This window comes from Rana temporaria, chromosome 4, assembly GCF_905171775.1.
Source record: "Rana temporaria chromosome 4, aRanTem1.1, whole genome shotgun sequence".
NCBI lineage: Eukaryota > Metazoa > Chordata > Amphibia > Anura > Ranidae > Rana > Rana temporaria.
Genome location: NC_053492.1, coordinates 13297046 through 13319632, shown reverse-complemented (window position 1 = coordinate 13319632; position 22587 = coordinate 13297046). Strand labels below are relative to the sequence as shown.

The window sequence follows — 22587 nt, the reverse complement described above, 5'->3', positions numbered from 1 at the left end:
CGCAATTTACGGAGCTACTGCTCCGTGAATCGAGGGCAGCGCAAATTATTTGCGGGGGCGTAGGGCAAAATCGTTGCCCTGTGCCTCCGCAAATAATGGGCAAGTCGTACCTGAATCCGGGCCACTGTGTATGCAAGGCAGCTTGAACGGAATTCCAACGGAAAATTCCATTGGATTTTATCCCATCGGAAATTCCGATCAATGTGTACAGGGCATAAGGGGTACATACCAGGTAGTATAGCTTGATGAAAACGATACAGTCATGCAACAGTTTTTGGTGGCAGAGCTTGCAGCATCCACATGGCATCATATGTAAGATAAAAAATATCAAAACAAAATTTGTAAAAACACTTCACACAACACACCCTTCTGCATTCCCCACAACCCCCTGTGCCCCTGTGGGAGGGGCTTAAAGGGGTATAGTTAAATAGGACATGAGCCTACTCTGCTCTAGGTCAGCAGTCTGTAATACACAGAGTACAGGGGTCAGGGGTGAAAGCAATCTCTAAAAAGAATGTAAATACTTTACCAATGAATGATGCCTACAGACTACAAAATAGCAAGAGAGGACAGCGCTATATGGATTGGGATCAGCTCATTGTTTAGTTGAGATAATAAGATAGAGAACAAAACGAAACACCCCAATAATATGGACAGGGCTACAGACGTTTACGAGCAGCAGTGATCAGAATACAGGAACGACTGAGAGCAAAGCGTTCTCCCAATAACCCCTTACATCCCCATCCTAATATTGTACAACCAATACCATCCAGATAATTCTCCACTATCCTTCTACAGAGCAACCCACATAGATCACATGACCACACCAATGAGGACGGAGGAGGACCGGAGTCACATGACTGAGAAGATACTAAACCTCACCCTGGAGATCATCTACCTGCTGACCGGAGAGGTGAGGAGGATTCTGGGAGGTCACATGACATCACTCTTATCTCTATTAATAAAACACAGACCTGAACGGAGAGGTGAGGAGGATTCTGGGAGGTCACATGACATCACTCTTATCTCTATTAATAAAACACAGACCTGACCGGAGAGGTGAGGAGAATTCTGGCAATGTGACATGATATTAACCACTTCAGACCCACGCTATTGACAAAAGACTTCAACAGCGCGGCTCTCAAGTGCTGGGTGGACGTCTTTGGACGTCTTTTTAAAAGCATTATCCGCGTGCGCCACTGGGTAAACACTGTCCCGGCGCATCGCTGAAGAGCCAATGCGTGTACCTGGCGGCCGCGATCGGCGGTGACACAGCAGGTGACAGCAGGGACGTGGAGCTCTGTGTGTAAAAATCATAATTCTGTCCCCTATTTTGTAGGCGCTATAACTTTTGTGCAAACCAGTCACTTTTTGCAATTTTTTTTTTTTTTTTTTTTTTTTTTACAAAAATACTTAGAAAAATACGTATCGGCCTTAACTGAGAACAAAAATATATATATATTTTTTTAAATGGGATATTTATTACAGCAACAAGTAAAAAATATATATATTTTTTTGTTTATAGCGCAAAAAATAAAAACCGCAGAGGCGATCAAATACCACTAAAATAAAGTTCTATTTGTGGGGAAAAAAATTTTTGTTTGGGAGCCACATCGCACGACTGCTCAATTGTCAGTTAAAGCGACGCAGTGCCGGAAGCTGAAATTTCGCCTGGGCACGAAGGGGGTTTATGTGCCCAGTAAGCAAGTGGTTAATGATTACTATTTTTGCTTGAATAGAGTTTTCCACCTGTAAAGTCTGGAGATCATATCACTATCACAGTGTCTTCACCTCACACCTTGTTACTCAAGAAAAACAGCGAACAGAAGATTCTAGAAGTCACCATGAAGATGATGGAGCTGCTGACAGGAGAGGTGAGCGGTGCCGGGAATTCTGGGACATTATGCAGTAACAGACAAGGGATCTGTACCAGTGGCGGCTGGTGCTCACAAATTTTGGGGACAAACTGTAAAATACTGAAAAAAAACATCATATGCAGCCTCACTGTGCCCATCATATGCAACCACTGTGCCCATCAATTGCAACCTCATTGTATCCATCAATTACGGCCACTGTGACCCCCCAGGGGCAACTAACCAGCACAACCCTAAACCCCCCCCCCCCCCCCCGGCAGCATTTAACCAGCACTCCCGCACGCTCGTTGTCTGCCTGGCACTTACCCCATTTTGGTATCGGGTCAAGCAGTGGGTGATGGCGGCGAGCTGTGGGACGGGTATTAAACCCTTTCTGATTGGGGGAGAGGTGATTCGGTGTTAGAAAAGCAAATGGGCTCTGAGCGCAATGCTCTGCGCCACAAGTCCACCCTATTTTTACTCCTATTAGAGCCTAAGGCTTATATTCAGGTGCTTTAACCACTTAACCCCCGGACCATATTGCTGCCCAAAGACCAGAGTACTTTTTGTGATTCTGGACTGCATCGCTTTAACTGACAATTGCGCGGTCGTGCGACGTGGCTCCCAAACAAAATTGGCGTCCTTTTTTTCCCACAAATAGAGCTTTCTTTTGGTGGTATTTGATCACCTCTGCGGTTTTTATTTTTTGCGCTATAAACAAAAATAGAGCGACAATTTTGAAAAAAAAAAAATATTTTTTACTTTTTGCTGTAATAAATATCCCCCAAAAATATATAAAAAAACATTTTTTTTCCTCAGTTTAGGCCGATACGTATTCTTCTACCTATTTTTCGTAAAAAAAATCGCAATAAGCGTTTATTGATTGGTTTGCGCAAAAGTTATAGCGTTTACAAAATAGGGGGTATTTTTATGTAATTTTTCTTAATATATTTTTTTTACTAGTAATGGCGGCGATCAGCGTTTTTTTTTTCGGTACTGCGACATTATGGCGGACACTTCGGACACTTTTGACACATTTTTGGGGCCATTGGCATTTTTATAGCGATCAGTGCTATAAAAATGCATTGGATTACTATAAAAATGCCACTGGCAGGGAAGGGGTTAACACTAGGGGGCGGGGAAGGGGTTAAGTATGTTCCCTCTGTGTGTTCTTACTGTGGGGGGGGGGGGGGTGGCCTCACTAGGGGAAACACTGATCCTCGGTTCATACATTGTATGAACGGAAGATCAGCATTTCCCCCCCTGACAGGACCGGGAGCTGTGTGTTTACACACACAGCTCCCGTTCCCTGCTCTGTACCGAGCGATCGCATGTGCCCGGCGGCGATCGCGCCCGCCGGGCACACGCACGGGAGTCGGGGGCGCGCGCACGCGCCCCCTAGTGGCGGCTAAAAGAGAGGACGTATAGCTACGGGCTCTCGCCTAGGAGAGCCGACCTGCCGCCGTATAATGACGGTGGCTGGTCGGCTAGTAGTTAAAAGAAACACCCCCCCCTGCTGTAATTCATCCGCCCCGCGTCCTGAAAGGGGCCAGATGCATGAATAGGGGGTGGCCGCAGCAGCCGTGAATAGATTCATGTTATGCATGAATCTATTCATTATTCATATAGGGGGTGGCGTGGATAGAGGGGGCGGCACACGTGTGCCCTTAATGACCGGGAATCCCCTGATCTGTACGATATCTGCATTGTTACAGTTGATGTCATTTGTATTACATATCCAGAGTGGAAACCAGAATGATTGTAAAATTGATGTTAAAGAAGATATCAAAGATGAGGAAGAAGTGATGGAGGAATCAGAGTTTTCAAAAGGACACAAAGATCTGTACCAGAACACCATGGTGGACTCGTCCAGCTACAGGAACCCACCAGAGAGATGTCCCCGTCCTCTGTATTCCTGGGATTCCACACAGGAAGGTCACACCATCCCTCACCATCATCAGGTAGATGATCAACAGTTATTGGTAGTTATTATTTATACACAACATGTTTGTTAAAATTATGTTTATTATAAATTCAGGGTGGAAACCTTGGGGAGTATAATGTTGTTGTTAAAGAAGAGTATAAAGAAGAGGATGAGGAGTATGGAGTGATGGAAGAGCTTTCTGTAGGACACAAGGATATTTTGATGGAGTCACCTAATTATAGAAACCCACCAGAGAGATTTCCCCGTCCTCTGTATTCCCGGGATTCCACACAGGAAGGTCACATCATCCCCCACCATCATCAGGTAGGTGGATTTGAGGGTCGGGAACATAAAGTGATTGAACACTCTTGACATGTGGAGATGATGTGTGCACTCTACAAGATATTTTCTATGTGATCTCACATCATAAATACTTCTATTTCTTTTTCATACATCATGGGACACAGAGTTAGGCTAATATTCATTACCTGCTGGGTTATACTCCATCTCCAGGTGAATGGACACTGGTAGACCAAAGGTCTTTAGACAGGAAGTGATCCCTTATATAAACACCTCCCATACAGGAAGTACTTCAGGTTTTTTTTTTACCAGTGTCTGCAAGGTGGATGGCACGGTTTGTTTGAGCTCTCTGAGCTCCAGGTCTCTAGTCCCACAAACGATTCCTAAATGAATCCAGGGATTGACCGATCGGATCAATTTGACACAGGCTTTATATGCTTAGATAAATTTTACCCGAGCCTCACAAAGAAGACTCAAGATCCTGCAAGGTTTTGCCTGTAATGTGGCCTCCGTGCGATGGACCCTTTTGGACACCACAGCACTAAGGCATTTCCGCAGGGTGCTGTACAGGTCCAAGGGAGTGGACCCTAAACATTAAAAGGGTACCCAGTCCTTGAAGGTCCTCAAGTGACAGGAACCCACCATGAAGGATGAAGATTGGGCTCTTATAGCCAGATTCACGTAGGGTTACGCCGGCGTATCAGTAGATACGCCATCGTAACTCTGAATCTACGCCGTCGTAAATTTAAGCGTATTTTGGAAACCAGATATGCTTAAATTAGGCTAAGATACGAGCGGCGTAAGTCTCCTACGTCGTCGCATCTTAGGGCTCATATTTACGCTGGCCGCTAGGTGGCGCTTCATTCTAGTTCGGCGTAGAATATGCAAATGACTAGATACGCCGATTCACGAATGTACAGGCGCCCGTCGCAGTAAAGATACGCCGTTTCCGTAAGAGGTACGCCGGCGTAAAGATAAAGCTGCCACCTAGGTGGCCTAGCCAATGTTAAGTATGGCCGTCGTTCCCGCGTCAAAATTTGAAAACTTTACGTCGTTTGCGTAAGACGTCCGTGAATGGGGCTGGACGTAATTTACGTTCACGTCGAAACCAATACGTCCTTGCGGCGTACTTTGGAGCAATGCACACTGGGATATGTACACGGACAGCGCATGCGCCATTCGTAAAAAAACCGTCAATCACGTCGGGTCACCAATCATTTACATAAAACACGCCCCCCTCATCCTCATTTGAATTAGGCGCACTTACGCCTGCCCCATTTACGCTACGCCGCCATAACTTAGGAGGCAAGTGCTTTGTGAATACAGCACTTGCCTCTGACTTAAGGCGGCATAGCGTAAATACGATACGCTACGCCGCCTGAAAGATGCGCCCATCTACCTAAATCCAGCTATTAGTTTCTAAGCTGCCCTGCGCCTGGACGGGTAAGTGAAACCCCATTATTATTATTATTATTATTATTATCATCGTGGGGTGTCCCAGTGATTGTATCAATCGGTCAAGATATCTAAAGGCTGGACACCTGTGTGTGGTGACCAAAGGGGGGAGTTTTGGGCTAGATGTGGGTGTTTTCAAAGTGTACTTTTTTTTTTTTTTTTTTGCTTGTGTCTGGCTGTTTTTTACCTGTATGATGGCGCACCATTTCGCCTTGGTTCAACAATAAACTACAGCAACAAAAAACTACAGCAGTTTGTGTCCCTAACAAGAGATCCTCTGGCAATTGGAGCAGATGTTCTGGTAGTTCAATGGAGCCAGTACTCCCTGGTTTGTGCTTTCCCTCCGATCCCTCTCCTTCCACATTTGTTGCGCAGGAATTGGAGAGAGGGAGTTCGTCATTCTGGTGGCACCAGCCTGGCCCAGAAGGCCCTGGTTCCCGGAGATTGTGAGACTGACAATAGACAGGCCATGAATGCTTCCACATTACCCCCGATCTACTGTCTCAAGGTCCTATATTCCACCCCAATTTACAGTCTCTACATTTTTAAGCCATGGCTATTGAAGCCAGGGTGCTGAAGGACCGTGGCATTTTCGGGACCAATAGTGTCTACCCTGGTGAATGCTAGAAAAGCTGTCACTAGGAAGATTTATCATAAGGTCTGGAAGACTTATATTGCTTGGTGTGAAGACAGAAAATGGCATCCTCAGAAATACGTGATTGGGAGAACTCTCTCTTTTCTACAGTCAGCTGTGGAAATCAAATTGGCTTTGAGTACAATTGGAGGTCAGATTTGGGCCGTAACAGTATTCTTCCAAAGGCCTTAGTTAGGGTACGAGCGCATTTTACCAGGGGTGTAGGAACTTCTTGGGCTTTTCACCATCAGGTATCTGTGGCTCAGATTTGTAAGACTGCTACCTGGTCTTCAGTGCATACGTTCACAAAATGTTATCAAGTCAATGTTCGAGCAGCCGAGGTTTTGGCTTTCAGCCACAGTGTACTGCAGGCTGCAGTATAAGTTCTGATGGCTATTGTTTAGCAGGGTGTCTCACTCCCCTCAAGGCTATTGCTCTGGGATGTCCCAGCAGGTAATGAATATTAGCCTGACTCTGTGTCCCATGATGTACTTACCTGTAAAATCCTTTACTTTAAGTTAGGGTTGTCCTGATACCACTTTTTTAGGAACGAGTACAAGTACAGATACTTTTTTTCAAGTACTCGCCGATACCGAATACCGATACTTTTTTTTAAATGTGTCCCCAAATGCAGCCATGTCCCCCCACAAATGCAGCCATGTCCCCCCACATATGCAGCCATGTCCCCCCACAAATGCAGCCATGTCCCCCCACATATGCAGCCATGTCCCCCACATATGCAGCCATGTCCCCCACATATGCAGCCATGTCCCCCCACATATGCAGCCATGTCCCCCCACATATGCAGCCATGTCCCCCCATATAATCAGCCATGTCCCCCATGTAACCAGCCATGTCCCCCATGTAACCAGCCATGTCCCCCATGTAACCAGCCATGTCCCCCATGTAACCAGCCATGTCCCCATATATGCAGCCACGTCCCCCATATAACCAGCCATGTCCCCCATATAACCAGCCATGTCCCCTCATACCTAGATGCCGCCGCCTGGTTAAACAGCGTGCGGGGAACATCACAGCTTTCATTTGAATAGCTATAGTGTTCCCCGCTGCGCCGCGTATAGACACTCCCCCTTGCTCGGGATTGGACAGATCACCCGTGTCTGTACACGGGGGAGTGTCTATACACGGCGCGGCGGGAAACATTACAGCTATTCAAGTGAAAGCTGTAATGTTCCCCGCACGCTGTTTAACCAGGCGGCGTTGCGGTATGCGGCGGCGGCTTTCGTTGCGGCAGGGGGGGGAGGTGTAGTATCGGATGAGGCATCGGGGGCATTGCGGGAGTACAAGTACTCCCGCAAATACTCAGTATCGGTCCCGATACCGATACTGGTATCGGTATCGGGACAACCCTACTTTAAGTACATCATGAGACACAGAGGTCCCTCCCCTCTTTTTGAGGATTCGGTGCTTGCTACAAAACTGAAGTACTTCCTGTATGGGAGGGGTTATATAGAGGATCACTTCCTGTCTAACCACCTTTGGTCTGCCAGTGTACATTCACCTTGAGATGGAGAATAACCCAGCAGGTAATGAATATTAGCCTGACCCTGTGTCCCATGATGTACTCAAAGAAAAGGATTTTACAGGTAAGTATGACGAAAAAATCGTATTTATACAGATGTTATTTTTTACCATTCTGTTGGTTTAGGGTGAAGATCTGATGAATATGAAAGTTGAGGGTGAAGTAGAAGAGAAGTATGTGAGGGATGATCAGCAATACATGGAGGATTCTGGAATGACGAGGACATTCAAAGAGGAGGACACTCCTACAGAGATCAGCACAGGTGATCCATAATATATTCTGCTCTGTACTGTACACCTTGATAATAGTTACCTACTTGTACTGATATATGTCCTGCACCTCCTTCTCTGTGCTGCAGACACAATTTATTTGTTCAGACATGATTTACGTATAGTGATGAGCTAAACATACCCGGGTCCGGTGAACTTGCTGAACTCAAACCCTGTTAGAGTGAATGGGGGCTGAATCTTAGAAATCAGTAATGACCATTTTCTATGCTAATAGGCCCCTAGGGGATTGTCAAACAAATGGGAGGCTGGACAAAGCAAAAACATTTTTTATTTTATTTTTTTATTTAACCACTTAAGCCCCGGACCAATATGCTGGCAAAAGACCCAAGGGGTTTTTACAGTTTGGGACTGCGTCGCTTTAACAGACAATTGCGCGGTCATGCGACGTGGCTCCCAAACAAAATTGGCGTCCTTTTTTCCCCACAAATAGAGCTTTCTTTTGGTGGTATTTGATCACCTCTGCGGTTTTTATTTTTTTCGCTATAAACAAAAATAGAGCGACAATTTTGAAAAAAATGCAATATGTTTTACTTTTTGCTGTAATAAATATCCCCCAAAAACATATATAAAAAATGTATTTATCCTCAGTTTAGGCCGATACGTATCCTTCTACCTATTTTTGGTAAAAAAAAAATCGCAATAATCGTTTATCGGTTGGTTTGCGCAAAATTTATAGCGTTTACAAAATAGGGGATAGTTTTTTTGCATTTTTATTTTTTTTACTAGTAATGGCGGCGATCAGCGATTTTTTTCGTGACTGCGACATTATGGCGGACACTTTGGACAATTTTGACACATTTTTGGGACCATTGTCATTTTCACAGCAAAAAATGCATTTAAATTGCATTGTTTATTGTGAAAATGACAGTTGCAGTTTGGGAGTTGAACACAGGGGGCGCTGTAACATTTAGGGATCACTGTGTATGTGTTTACTAGTGTAGGGGGGTGTGGCTGTAGGACTGACATCATCGATCGAGTCTCCCTAATAAAAGGGATCACTCGATCGATGCGCCGCCACAGTGAAGCACGGGGAAGCCGTGTTTACATACGGCTCTCCCCATTCTTCAGCTCCAGGGAGCGATCGCGACGGAGCAGCTATAAACGAATAGCCACGCCGTCGTCCCGGATCGCTCCCCGGGGGACAGGGGGGATGCCTTTGTAAACAAGCCATTCCCCTGTTCTGCCTAGTGACATGTCGCTGATATCACCGTTTCCGTGATCATGAACGGTGATCAGAGATGTGTCAGTGCTTGAGAAGCTGTGGGGTGCATGGCTGGATGTACCGGGCTTGGCCCCGGTGGACCTGGTCACGGGTAGGTTGCTGGGCCTGAGCACCTAAACAGGGTGTTTGGATTGTGACTGGGCCTTGTCCGCGGGATATGGGGGCCGTCTACAGTGGGAGGTGGAGACTGGGCAGGGCCGGGATTGGCTATTAACATGTATGTGGTTGGTGCAGTGGTATGGTTTATTTTTGCCTGAATTTGTACTGGAATGTTTTTTGTTGTTGTTTGTAGCCTCGATGTATGTTTGTTTTTACTTGTGCTTCAATAAACTTTTTTCTGGATAAAAAAAAAAAAGAGATGTGTCAGTGGTAGCCATGCCCCCTAACAGTAAGAATCACTCCCTAGGTCAAACTTAACCCGATCTAGTGGTTAACCCCTTCGCTGCCAGTGTCATTTTTACAGTAATCAGTATGGCCCTTATAATACCTGTGATTTGTCACATCTGTACAAGAGAGTTTTTAAAAACAGGATTTGAGATGCATCTATTTCCCCCGGATTATAGAAATATTGCTCTTTTGAGAAGGCTGTTTTAATGTAGAAGTGATATGGGAGGAGGAACAAAAGACTTTTACTGAAAAGGGGAAATCACAGCTGGTTGGGACATACACAGAGAACATCTCCTACTTATAGTCTACCTGATCTAGATGGAATCTTGATTTAAGTGAACTAACCATTGTGTTTTTATACTTTTCCAGGAAGCGCTATTGAGAAACCCTCAAAGGATCATCTCACTTTAGGTTGTAAAATGGAAGATGAGGACATCACAAGAGATTGTGCAGGAGAAAAGACAATGAGCTCAGCTATGGATGGTGGACTTCACAGTGTGGAGAGACCATCAAATCCCTCTGACTCTGAGCAACCTCAGACTGTGAGGGATGGTGCCGGAATTCAGGGGGAGGAGAAATGTTCCTGTCCTGAATGTGGCGAGAGTTTTAGCTCTGAATTAAATCTTACTATACATCAGAGATCTCACAGAGGTGGGAAGCCTCAATCCTGTTCCAAATGTGGAAAATGTTTTCTTCATAAATCAGAACTTGTTATACATTACAGATCTCATACAGGAAAAAAGCTAAATTCCTGCCCTGAGTGTGGAAAATGTTTTTCACAACTGTCCCATCTTTACACACATCAGAGGTCTCACAAGAAGAAAGAGCTGTATTCCTGTCCTGATTGTGGGAAATGTTTTAAATGGAAGTCAGAACTATTTCTACATCAGATGTCTCACACAGATGAAAAGCCTTATTCCTGCCCTGAGTGTGGGAAATGTTTTTCAGAAAGGTTCAATCTTTTCCGACATCAGAGGGTTCACACGGGGGAAAAGCCTTATTTCTGTCCTGAGTGTGGAAAATGTTTTACACGGAAATCGGGACTTATTCTACATCAAAGATCTCACACGGGAGAGAAACCTTATTCCTGCTCTGAGTGTGGGAAATGTTTTTCAGAGAAGGCCAGACTTTACAGACATCAGAGGATTCACACAGGGGTGAAGCCCTATTCCTGTCCTGAGTGTGGAAAAATGTTTTCACAGTTGTCCCATCTTTACAAACATCAGAGGTCTCACAAGGGGAAAAAGCTCCATTCTTGCCCTGAGTGCGGAAAATGTTTTCCAAAGAAATCGCTTCTTGTTATACATCACAGATCTCACACAGGTGAGAAGCAGTATTCCTGTCCTGAGTGCGGAAAAAGGTTTTCTCAGAAGGCTGACCTTGTTGTACATCAAAGATCTCACACAGAAGTGAAGCAGTATTCCTGTCCTGAGTGTGGCAAAGGTTTTTCAAAGAAGTATAGTCTTTATAGACATCAAAGTATTCACACGGGGGAGAGACCGTATTCCTGTGCTGAATGCAGCAAATGTTTTTCACATAAATCAGACCTTATTAGACATCAAAGATCCCACACAGGAGAGAAGCCGTATTCCTGTAATGAATGTGAGAAACGTTTTTCACGGAAATCAGTTCTCCTTATGCATCAAACCTCTCACGCACTTGGGAAGCCACATTCTTTCACTAATTGAATTGAAGGTATTCCATATTCAAACACATCACATGTTTCGCATGAGCGTGAAGCCATATTGCTGTCCTGAGTGCAGGAAATGTTTTTCATTGAAGTCAGACCTTGTTATACATGAAATATCTCTCTTGGGAAAAGCTGTATTACTGCCCCAAGTGTAGAAAATGTTATACATGGAAATCAAACTTTGTTATACATTAAAGATCTCACACAAGGAAGAAGCCGCATTCCAACCCTGACTGTGAAAATACAATACATGGAATTTTAGTCATTATTATACAAAAAAGATGTTAGATAGTTGAGAAGCCATATATTTCTGTCTTGGTAATATTTTTCCTGATACACTCCTAGCATCATACAGTGGTTGACTATCCTCTGCTCAACGAATCCAGTAAGAATGGGGACAGAAGAAGTACAGGCTCAGATACCGGTGGTTGGGGACTCGATTATTAGAAGGACAGACAGGGCAATATGGCACAAACTCTGTGATGACCAAACAGTATGTTGTTTACCAGATGCTCGGGGTTTAGCACATCACAGATCAGATGGACAGATTGGCCCGGATTCACATACTTCGGCGCATATTTATGCCGCCGTAGCGTATCTTTACGCTACGCCGACGTAGCGCACAGAGGCAAGCACTGGATTCACAAAGCCAGTGCTCCCAAAGCTGCGTCGGCGTGGCTTAGATTTCAAAGGCGTAAGCCGGCGTAGGTGGAAGTGGGTGTGACCCCATGCAAATGATGGTCCGAGCGTGGTGCAGTGTTTTACGCCTGGCGTATCATGAACGGAGCATGACCGCTCCCCTGTGCGCATGCTCACAACTACGCCGGCGCAACTTTCTGGGATACGCCGAGCGCATAAATACGCCCAGCCATACGCCCGTCCGATGCAAAAGTACATCCGTTTGCTTGTTTCCCCCCCCCCCCCTGAAGCAAGGTACTTTTATTTGGCCATGGCAGCTGCTAAGGAGAGGAGGAAGAGAAATTTCTCTAGGGAGGAGAGGGCTATAGTCACGTCAGCTATAGCCAAATATGATGTGTACCTCCGTGGTGCCCACAGTGCCCGGACCAGCAAGGCACGGAAGAGGGAGATATATGCCAACATCTGCCTTGAGGTCAATGCCCTTGGGCATGAGACCAGGACTCCCGATGATATACAGAAAAAGATTAATGACATGAGACGTCGGGTCCGTGATAAGCTGGCCCTTATGAGGAGGCACGTCAGGGGCACGGGAGGAGGACCAGCCTCATCTCTGAGGTTGACCGATGAGGAGGAGGTCGTCGCCAGCTGTCTGAGGCGTGAGCAGGTGGAGGGCTTTGACTCCAGTGACCAGGCCTTGAAGACAGGTAAGAGTGTTTTAAGGGAACATGTGACAAGTGTCTGGGTCCACCAACATGTGAATGCTTTGTGTCATCCACAGATGTGCTGGAGGGAGCGGGCCCGTCGTCTGCTGCTGGACGACCCATGCCATTCCCGGAGGAGAGTGCACACACCTCTCTAGAGGTAGTTGTGGAGGAGCATGGTGATCTCGAGGAATGTGTCTACCTCGAGGAGGAAAACATATTCTCTGGCCCCTCCCAAACCTCCACCCCCATCAGGGGAAGCCCCTCGGGGTCCACCCCCATCAGGGGAAGCCCCTCAGGGTCCTCCCCCATCAGGGGAACCCCCTCTGGGTCCACCCCCATCAGGGGAACCCCCTCCCAGGCTACCCCATCCAGGGGAACCCCCTCCCGGGCTACCCCATCCAGGGGAACCCCCTCCAGGTCTACCCCGTCCGGACGGGCCCAAGCCTCTCCAGCCCCCAGGAAGGCTTTGCAGAAGACAAGGGGTGTGCCCAGAGCCCTCCAGGAAGGGCTGGCGAGGGAGCAGGCTCGGCAGACGCGCCAGATGGGTGCTATTGCATGTGACCTGTGCCGTGTGGCAGACAGCCTGGCCTCCTCGGCCCAGACCCAGGCTGCATGCACAGTGGCTGTGCAGCAGTGCCTCACGCAGCAGGCTGAACAGAGCAGCTCCATCTCTGACAGCCTTCAGGATGTGAGCTCTAACTGCGCTGCTATGGTGACCTGCATGGGTGATCAAGCCCAGACCCTGGAGGCTATGCGGCAGCATATGGTGGCAGGGGGTCCCTCACCATCTGATGACCAGGGCTCTGATATGCAGGCCAGCCTGGAGCGACATACCCTGGCCATTGGGGAGCTGCAGGCCTCATGGCAGAGGTGCAGAGCCTGGGAGTGGCTATACAGGCCAACACTGCGGCCATCGAGGCGGAGGGACGGCAGACCAGGCGCCACCAGCGGCAGACCACCACCCGCCAGCTGCGGATGCAGGCGCAGACAAACTCGGTCCTCGCCCGCATTGCCCTTGCGTTGGAGGGCACGCAGCCAGCATCTGCCAGGAGTGGCAGGCCAGGGGATGATGCCCCACCCCACCCACCTGAGGCCCCCCCAGACAACTGAGGAGCCGGAGCCATGGCACCAGGCCTGGCCCACGACAGGGCTAATTGAGTGCTCTTTTTTTGTGTTTGCTCAGACTATGAGCTTTTTTGTTTTTGGAGAGACGTGCACAGAAGGATGTGCCGTCCTCTTATAAGGGCATGCCATGTCGGCCAATGGCATGATCCCTTTTATTTTTTTTGTAGTCACTCCACACGGTCAGTAGTGCAGGCTACAGTGTGACTGGTGTGTGGGTGACATTCCTGCCAGCAAGGCGTGTCACCTTGGATCGTCAGGAAGAGGTTATCTTCACGACCGTGTGAATGTGGTATGGACAGCAACACCATTGGGGCCTTGGGCTAATCCAATGTGAGGTGGATGTGGTGTGTGTGAGCTAGGGACCACAGTGGTGTGCATGCATGCATTGTCCGTGTGCCATGATGAATGTGTGTGTTTAACGTGCAAAGATGCATTCCACGAGGCAACTCCTGACTGCTGTTCACTCAGCAGACGGGGTAGCCTCGGGCAGGGGGGGACTGTGTGGTTCGGGGGTCAGGTCATCACATATGTCAATCTCCAGACCCTTTCTCATGGCGTAGTTGTGCAGCACGCAACATGCACCGATGATCTGGCACACAAAGTTTGGGGAAAACAACAGGGTCCCCAGGACTTATCCAGGCAACGGAAACGGGACTTTAGGATGCCAAATGTGCGCTCCACCACTGCACGGGTGCGTATGTGGGCAGCATTGTATCTTCTCTCTCCTCACCTGGAAGGGAAAAGACAGGAGGATGTTAGTCGTGCATGTGCCCCTTGTGATGTCTCCATCATGGGGTCGGACATTCATGCCTGACTCCCATGTCACTCACCAACCAGCCAGCTGTCCCTGTACACGTTCTGTTCGAATTCTGTTGGGGTGGTGCTTTGACGGTATATATAGCTGTCGTGGCTGGCTCCTGGGTGTTTGGCACGGATGTGCCATATGAGGCATTGGCTATCCCCTGTACGTTGATGGAATGCCACTGCTTACGATTGTGGTATATGTGCACTGTGGCACGGGGGGGGGGGGGGCGTAGTGCCACATGTGTGCAATCAATGGCCCCCACGGTGCGTGGGAATCCTGCAATTCTGTAGAAATCCTGCATTGCCTTCTGCTGCAGATGCTCATGGGTGGGTTTGATGATGTGGTGGGACATGCGTGTGAGGATTGCAGGGACAACCTGGCGCACGCATCTGCTCATGGTGGATTGTGACATCCCAGACACGACTCCACTTGTACGTTGGTAAGATCCACTGGCGAGGAAATGCAGTGTTGCCAGTACCTTGACCAGTGGCTGCACTGCATGTGAGCGTTGTGTCTGGCTGGTGATGTCATCATGCAGGGCTGTGGCTAATTCCAGGATGGCATCAGGGCTGAATCTGAAGATGCGATACACCTCCAATTCTCCCATGCCAAAGACGTTCATGCGCATTCAGTATATCCTCTCCAGTGCCCTCCTACGTGCCTGTGGACACAGTAGTGCTATGACCATTGCTGCTCCTGGTATGTTGGCATACAGATGTGTTGTCCTGCAAGTGTGGTTGCTCAGCTCGTCTGTAACGGTGCTGCTGCAGCTGCTCTCCAGCTGACCTGTGCACGTCTGTTGCTGAGTTACACCTGCTTTATGAGGAATAACTTTAGGCCGGACGTACAACTTACGCGCACATCACGTAGCCTGCGTCGGGCGCATGTACGTTCATGAATCGCCGTATCTCCCTCATTTGCATATTTGAATAGAAAAATCAACGGATGCGCAAATACGTCCAGCGTAAATATGCGCCCACGTAGGAAAGTTACGTCGGTTGGATGAAGCCTATTTTCAGGCGTATCTTGGTTCCAGAGTCCGGCACATAGATATGACGGTGCATATTTACACTTACGCGGCGTATCTGTAGATACGTCGGTGTAAGTGCTTTGTGAATCCGGGCCATTGTTGGGTGGGGCTGGAGAGAACCCAGCTGTTATGGTACATATTGAAACATGCAGTTCAGTTTTGGGCACCAGTTCATAAAAAGGATATTCGGGAACTGGAGAAAGTGCAGAGAACAGCAACCTAACTAATAAGAGGCATGGAGTAGCTCAGCTATGAGGGAAGATTAGAGGAACTGAATTTATTCTCTGTTGAGAAGAGGAGATTAAAGGGGTTGTAAAGGTTCATGTTTTTGCATCTTAATGCATCCTATGCATTAAGGTGAAAAAACATCTGATGTTTTCCAGCCCCCCAGCCCTCGAAAGTCCTTTGTTGAGAACGCGCTTGATCTCAGATCGGTCTTCTCGGCTCTTCATTGGATAGATTGATGGCAGTGCAGCCATTGGCTCGCGCTGGTCAATCAACTCCAATGACACGAGGGCAGGGCCGAGTCCTGTAGTTGGCGGCTATAGACACCGAATACAGTTCTCGTGAGCTCTTCCCAGGGGGGTTACCAGAAGCTGGGAGGAGCCGAGACAGCCACCGAGGGACCCCAGAAGACGAGGATCAAGGCCACTCTGTGCAAAACGAGCTGCACAGTGGAGGCAAGTATGACCTGTTTGTTATTTAAAAAAATATATTTTTTAAAGCTTTACAACGACTTTAAGGGGGATATGATTACCATGTATACTGTAAATACATAAGTGGTCCATATAGTGAACTTGGTGTTGAGTTATTCCCTTTAAGGACATCACAGAGGACAAGGGGGCTCTCTTCACATCTGGAGGAAAAGAGATTGAATCTCCAAATACGGAAAGGCTTCTTCACAGTAAGAGCTGTGAAAATGTGGCATAGACTTCCATTAAGAGCTGGTTCTCTCCATCACAGTCAATTGCTTTAAAAAAGGCCTGAATTATTTCTTAAATGTACATAATATAATTGGATACTAAGATTTATTGGTAATGATGATACACAAAATATCCGATTGCCTCTTGGGGGATCAGGAAGGAATTTATTTTGCCTGCTGAAGCAAATTGCTGTTTTGTTTGCCTTCCTCTGGATCAACTGTGGGTATCAACTGCTGCGTGTGCAGCCACTGCAGCATGGCCAACGTAGAGTTCCACCTGGTGGGCATGTCACAAATTAGGCGGTTCTTGGGCAGGTTGTATTCCCTTTGGAGGTCTGCCAGCCGAGCACTGGCATTATATGACCGTCGGAAATGCACACAGACTTTCCTGGACTGCTTCAGGCCATCCTGTAAGCATGGGTACCTGCCCAAGAACCGCTGCACCACCAAATTAAGGACATGAGCAAAACAGGGCACATGGGTCAGTTGTCCCTGTCGCAGGGCGGAGAGGAGGTTGATGCCATTGTCGCAAACCACCATTCCTGGCTTAAGCTGGCATGGCATCAACCACCTCTGAGCCTGCCCCTACAGAGCTGACAGAACCTCCGCCCCAGTGTGGCTCCTGTCTCCCAAGCACACCAGCTCAAGCACCGCATGGCATCTCTTTGCCTGCGTAGCTCCTTGAACGCCTACGGAGCACTGCTGGTTCCAAGGATACATCAGCACAGGAAGAGGCCACAGAGGAAGAAGAGGAGGGGGTGGAGGAAAGAGGTGTGTCACAACCAGTAGCATTTTAGAGGCGTGGTGGCAGAACAACCTCCAACACTACTGTACCTTGTCCTGCGTCCTTCCCAGCTGCCAGCAGAGTCACCCAATGCGCCGTGAAAGATAGGTAACGTCCCTGTCCATGCCTGCTGGACCATGAGTCAGCGGTAATATGCACCTTACCACTGACCGCCCTGTCCAGCGAGGCATGGACATTGCCTTCCACATGGCGGAAGAGAGCCGGAATCGCCTTCTGTGAGAAAAAGTGGCGTTTTGGAACTTGCCACTGAGGTACCGCACATTCCACAAACTCACGGAAGGGGGCAGAATCTACCAACTAAAAAGGCAGCAGTTGAAGTGCTAGCAATTTAGCTAAGCTAGCATTCAACCGTTGGGCATGTGGATGGCTGGGAGAGAACTTATTTTTTGGCGCTGCAGCAGCTGGGGCAGGGAAATTTGCCTGGTACAATCTGCCATCGGTCTACTGATAGTAGATTGCCCACATGTACTAGGCTGTGACACACGTAAATCTACACCTTCAGTCCTATCAGTGCAGGCTTCAGAGAGGACTGAGGGTATAGTGGGGTTGGAGATCCCAGCTGATGAGGGGCAAGGGGAGGTCCGCTTTGTTCTTTGGTGTGGGTCTTTGAGGTACGCTTGCCTGCATGGCAGGTCGACATATGTCTGGTCAAGCATGTGGTGCCCAAGCGGGTGATGTTTTGGCCACGCGAGATACACTTGAGACATATGTTGCAAATAGCAGCGGTGCGATCTGATGCACTTGTCTCAAAAAAGGTCCACACCAAAGGACTTTTGGAATAAGGCTGAGACACAGCAGCGCCCTGCACATGCGTAGCTCTGCGTTGTGATGCAGTCGGTGTGCTGGCCCCTGGAGGGCATCCTGCCTCGTTGGAGATGTGCCTGTGCCTTCTCCTCCTCCTCTCTCCTATCAGGCACCCACGTAGAGTCAGTGACCTCATCATCCCCTCCCTCCTTATCACTGTAGAAAACCTGGCAGTATGCTGCAGCTGGGGGAACATGACTGCCAGATTGCTGTCCTTCTTGGGCACCCCCTCTCTCTGGGCTCACGTTACTGCCTTCCTCTATCTGTGTACCATCATCGAAGCCTTCAAAACGCTGCGCATCCTCATGCTGCATGTATCCAACACTGTGGTCAAACAGGTCGGGGGACTCCTCAGGAGGACATGATGGGGCTAGGGAAGGAGTGAGTGATGCCATTGAGCAGAGGGAAGAGGACGCCTTGGCAGCTACTTTGCCAGACAAAGTACCCTGAGCCTGGGTGAGAGGATATGGACGGCTTGGTCATCCACTCTACCAAGTCTTCGGCATGTTGCGGCTCAACGCGGCCAGCTCCCGAAAACAAGGATGAGCGTGTCCAACGGCCATGTGCTGATGAGGATGCACCGTGTCCACGACCAGCACTGTTACCTCTAGACGCAGAGCCTGCTTGCCCTCGTGACTCTCTGCCTCTCCTTGTTGTCCTTCCAGACATCCTAATGGCCTGCAGAGGACAAAGGCAGTACACACACCTTGTAGCTTTAGGTGCAAACTGCAGAGGACACGGGCAGTACACACCAAGTAGCTTTAGGTGCAAACTACAGAGGACACGTGCAGTACACACCAAGTAGCTTTAGGTGCAAACTACAGAGGACACGGCCAGTACACACCAAGTAGCTTTAGGTGCAAACTACAGAGCACACGTGCAGTACACACCAAGTAGCTTTAGGTGCAAACTACAGAGCACACGTGCAGTACACACCAAGTAGCTTTAGGTGCAAACTACAGAGCACACGGGCAGTACACACCAAGCAGCTTTAGGTGCAAACTACAGAGGACACATGCAGTACACACCAAGTAGCTTTAGGTGCAAACTACAGAGCACATGTGCAGTACACACCAAGTAGCTTTAGGTGCAAACTACAGAGCACACGTGCAGTACACACCAAGTAGCTTTAGGTGCAAACTACAGAGGACACAGGCAATACACCACATGAGAATACTGCAGCTAGCACAATCAACTGCCTGCCAGTAAATTAGGAAGAACTGATCTAGCTAAACTCTACAGTGTATAAATATATGTACAACACCTGGGATGTATATATATCCTCTACACACTGTGGGCCAGATTCTCGTAGATTGGCGTATCTTTGCGCGGGCGTAACGTATCCGATTTACGTTACGCCTCCGCAACTTAGACGGGCAAGTGCTGTATTCTCAAAGCACTTGCTCCGTAAGTTGCGGCAGCGTAGCGTAAATAGGCCGGCGTAAGCCCGCCTAATTCAAATTTGAAACCAGGGGGCGTGTTTTATGTAAATAACTTGTTACTCGACGTGATTGACATTTTTCACAGTGTGCATTGCTCCAAAGTACGCCGCAAGGACGTATTGGTTTCGACGTGAACGTAAATGACGTCCAGCCCCATTCACAGACGAGTTACACAAACAACGTAAAATATTCAAAATTCGACGCGGGAACGACGTCTATACTTAACATTGATACGCCGCATGTACGCCACCATATAGCAGGGCTAACTTTACGCCGGGAAAAGCCTAACGTAAACGGCGTATCTGTACTGAGTCGGCCAGGCGTACGTTCGTAAATTTGCGTATCTAGCTGATTTACATATTTCTAGGCGGAAATCAGCGTACACTCCCCTAGCGGCCAGCGTAAATATGCAGTTAAGATCCGACAGGGTAAGAGACTTACGCCGGTCGGATCTAATAGAAATCTATGCGTAACTGATTCTAAGAATCAGGCGCATAGATACGACCACCCAGACTCAGAGATACGACGGCGTATCTGGAGATACGCCGTCATATCTCTTTTGAGAATCTGGCCCTGTAACTTTAACTGACTAGCCTGCCTGCTCTATCTACCTAGAAAAAAAGACACACTCTCTCTCTCTTAGACAGATCTCTAACCACTGCCGCAACACACTACACAAGGCCGACCTGCAGACGGACTTTTATAGTGTGGGGCGTGTACTAAGCCCCCTGGCTTTGGCCAATTATGGCTCTCAGTTTTTTCCGCGCTGTGATTGGCCAAGCATGCGGGTCATAGTGCATGCTTGGTCAATCATCAGCCAGCAATGCCGTAGTAAATTATGGGCCGTGATGCGCCACTCTAATTTGGCGCGAACGGCCCGTAACATTTGTATTTCGACGAACGATCGAACATACGATGTTCGACTCGAACACGAACCTCATCCCTACTCACCAGGTTTTAATGACTATTTACTGAACAAAAAAGAAAGGGCATATCTTATTCTTATGTCCCCAAGGATACCGGTGATATATTTTCTCCCCAAAGTTCACAAAGACCCATTTAATCCACCGGGGAGACCTAACATCAGCAGTCTGGACTCTGTGACTTCCCGAATTGAGAAATACATAGATGGCTTTTTACAGCCATTGGTGTCACAGACTCCATCCTATCTTAAAGATTCTGCACGAGTCATGCATACACTAGTGTCCATGAAGTCGAGAGAGAGTTACATTATTGCAACTGTGGATGTGACTTCTCTCTATACTATCATATACCGCCTTAAGGTGGTTGATATGTTGCTCAGGAGAGATGATCTTTTGATCCCGCCACAGAGAAAGTTTGTGCTGGGTCTACGCAGGTTTGCCATGTCTCACAATTAATTCTGGTTTGGAGGGTCTTACTATCTTTAAAACAGAGGGGCGGCCATGGGTGCAAAGTTTGCACCAAGCATGGCAAACCTGTTTATGGCTAAATGGGAGGAAGATGTCATTTTACGCCAACAGAAAAACAGAATTGGTGTTCTGGGGGAGATACATAGACGATGTCATGTCCTCCTCCAATGGGATGGCGACATGACATCATTAACTTCCTTCATGCAGCAGCTTAATGAGAACTTTTTGGGTATTTCTTTACAATCCAAAACTAGTAAGGATAAGAGGTAAGGATTTATTTTATTGATCTCAATATAGAGACCAAGGATATTTTTTTAAGATCTCTCTTTCTTCAAAAGTACAGACAGGAATAGTTACATTGGGCAGGGGAGTTGCCATCGCCCCACATGGTTGAAATCAGTGCCCAAGAGCCAGTTTATCTGTTTAAGGCGAAACTGTACCATGAAGAATGATTTTTTTCCGAACAAGCCTCAATTCTAAAAAAAGTAAATTTATGGAGAAGGGGTACACTACTGCCGACCTTGACAAAGTGATAGATGAAGTGGCTACTATGGACAGGGCCGCTATGCTAAAGGGTAAAGATAAATCACAAACTGTTGTGAATGTTCATAATTTCTCTATGGTCACTACATATTTACATCAACATAATGATATTAGAAAGACTTTGACCAAACACTGGGCAGTGCTAAAAAATTATAACGTTATGGCCCCAGTCTTAACAGAACGTCCATAAGCTATTTCAGGGGAGTTCCACCCCTTAAAGAGCAGTGATCCCAGAAAGGAGATCAGGGCTCCCAACAGTCTGCTATAATTCCAGTGTCTGGTGATAGAACCCAGGGAGCGTTTAATATCCTGGAACCTGTACAGCGTCCTAGAACCTGCGAGATGTGGATATGATGGGATGGTAGCCAAAATCCTGGGACACCCTTGTAGCATCCACTTGCCAACAATAACTGATGTGAATGTACAATATATATATGTAAAGCGCTGCGTAAATTGACGGCGCTATATAAGTTAAGGTGACCAGATTTTTAAAATGAAATCCGGGGACATATTTTTTCTTTACTAGTAATGGCAACAATCAGCGACTCTCAGCCTCACAGCCTCTCAAATCTTACTCTTCGGGGCCCCGGCTACTACTGGATGGGGAGCCGAGGAAGATCACTCCGCCAGGGAAGGCAAGGAGATAGGCAGGTGGCTGGCCAGGATTTGAGCCAAGGCAGAAGAACATGCGAGCGAAGCTGAATGGGCATGCGCCCGAAACGGAAGAAATATTCCCTCCGCTCCAACCAGCACATGATCATCAGAAAGGGGCACAGATAATGGGAAAAATACAATCCCCTTATGCTAGTAGGCACGGCAGAGCGGGGGGGTGTAATTTTTTATTTTGTGTAATTCTATTTTTTTTATTTTAATTCTGCACTGATTGTCTTTGAAATTGCCCCTGCCCCCTATTAAACCCAATCTGGGGACAAAACCAGGGACAGACTTGGTCCGGGGACAGTGTCCTCAATCAGGGGACTGTCCCCTGAAACTGTGGATGTCTGGTCACCCTAATATAAGTACCTGAAGTAAATAAAAAAAATAACAAGACTGTGCCAGATTCAGATAGGAGATACGCC

At 47.7% G+C, this 22587-nt stretch overlaps 1 protein-coding gene across 1 annotated transcript in view; it reads left to right on the top strand.

The window, feature by feature from the left end:
- Positions 1-22587, top strand: part of LOC120935916 (oocyte zinc finger protein XlCOF7.1-like) — a 120102-nt gene that overhangs the window by 12026 nt on the left and 85489 nt on the right. Inside the window, exons 2-5 of the mRNA XM_040347945.1 lie at positions 799-913; positions 1740-1874; positions 3596-3814; positions 3892-4101. Of these exons, the coding sequence (XP_040203879.1) occupies positions 818-913; positions 1740-1874; positions 3596-3814; positions 3892-4101 (660 nt within the window). The 5' untranslated portion in view covers positions 799-817. The remainder of the gene's footprint in view (positions 1-798; positions 914-1739; positions 1875-3595; positions 3815-3891; positions 4102-22587) is intronic.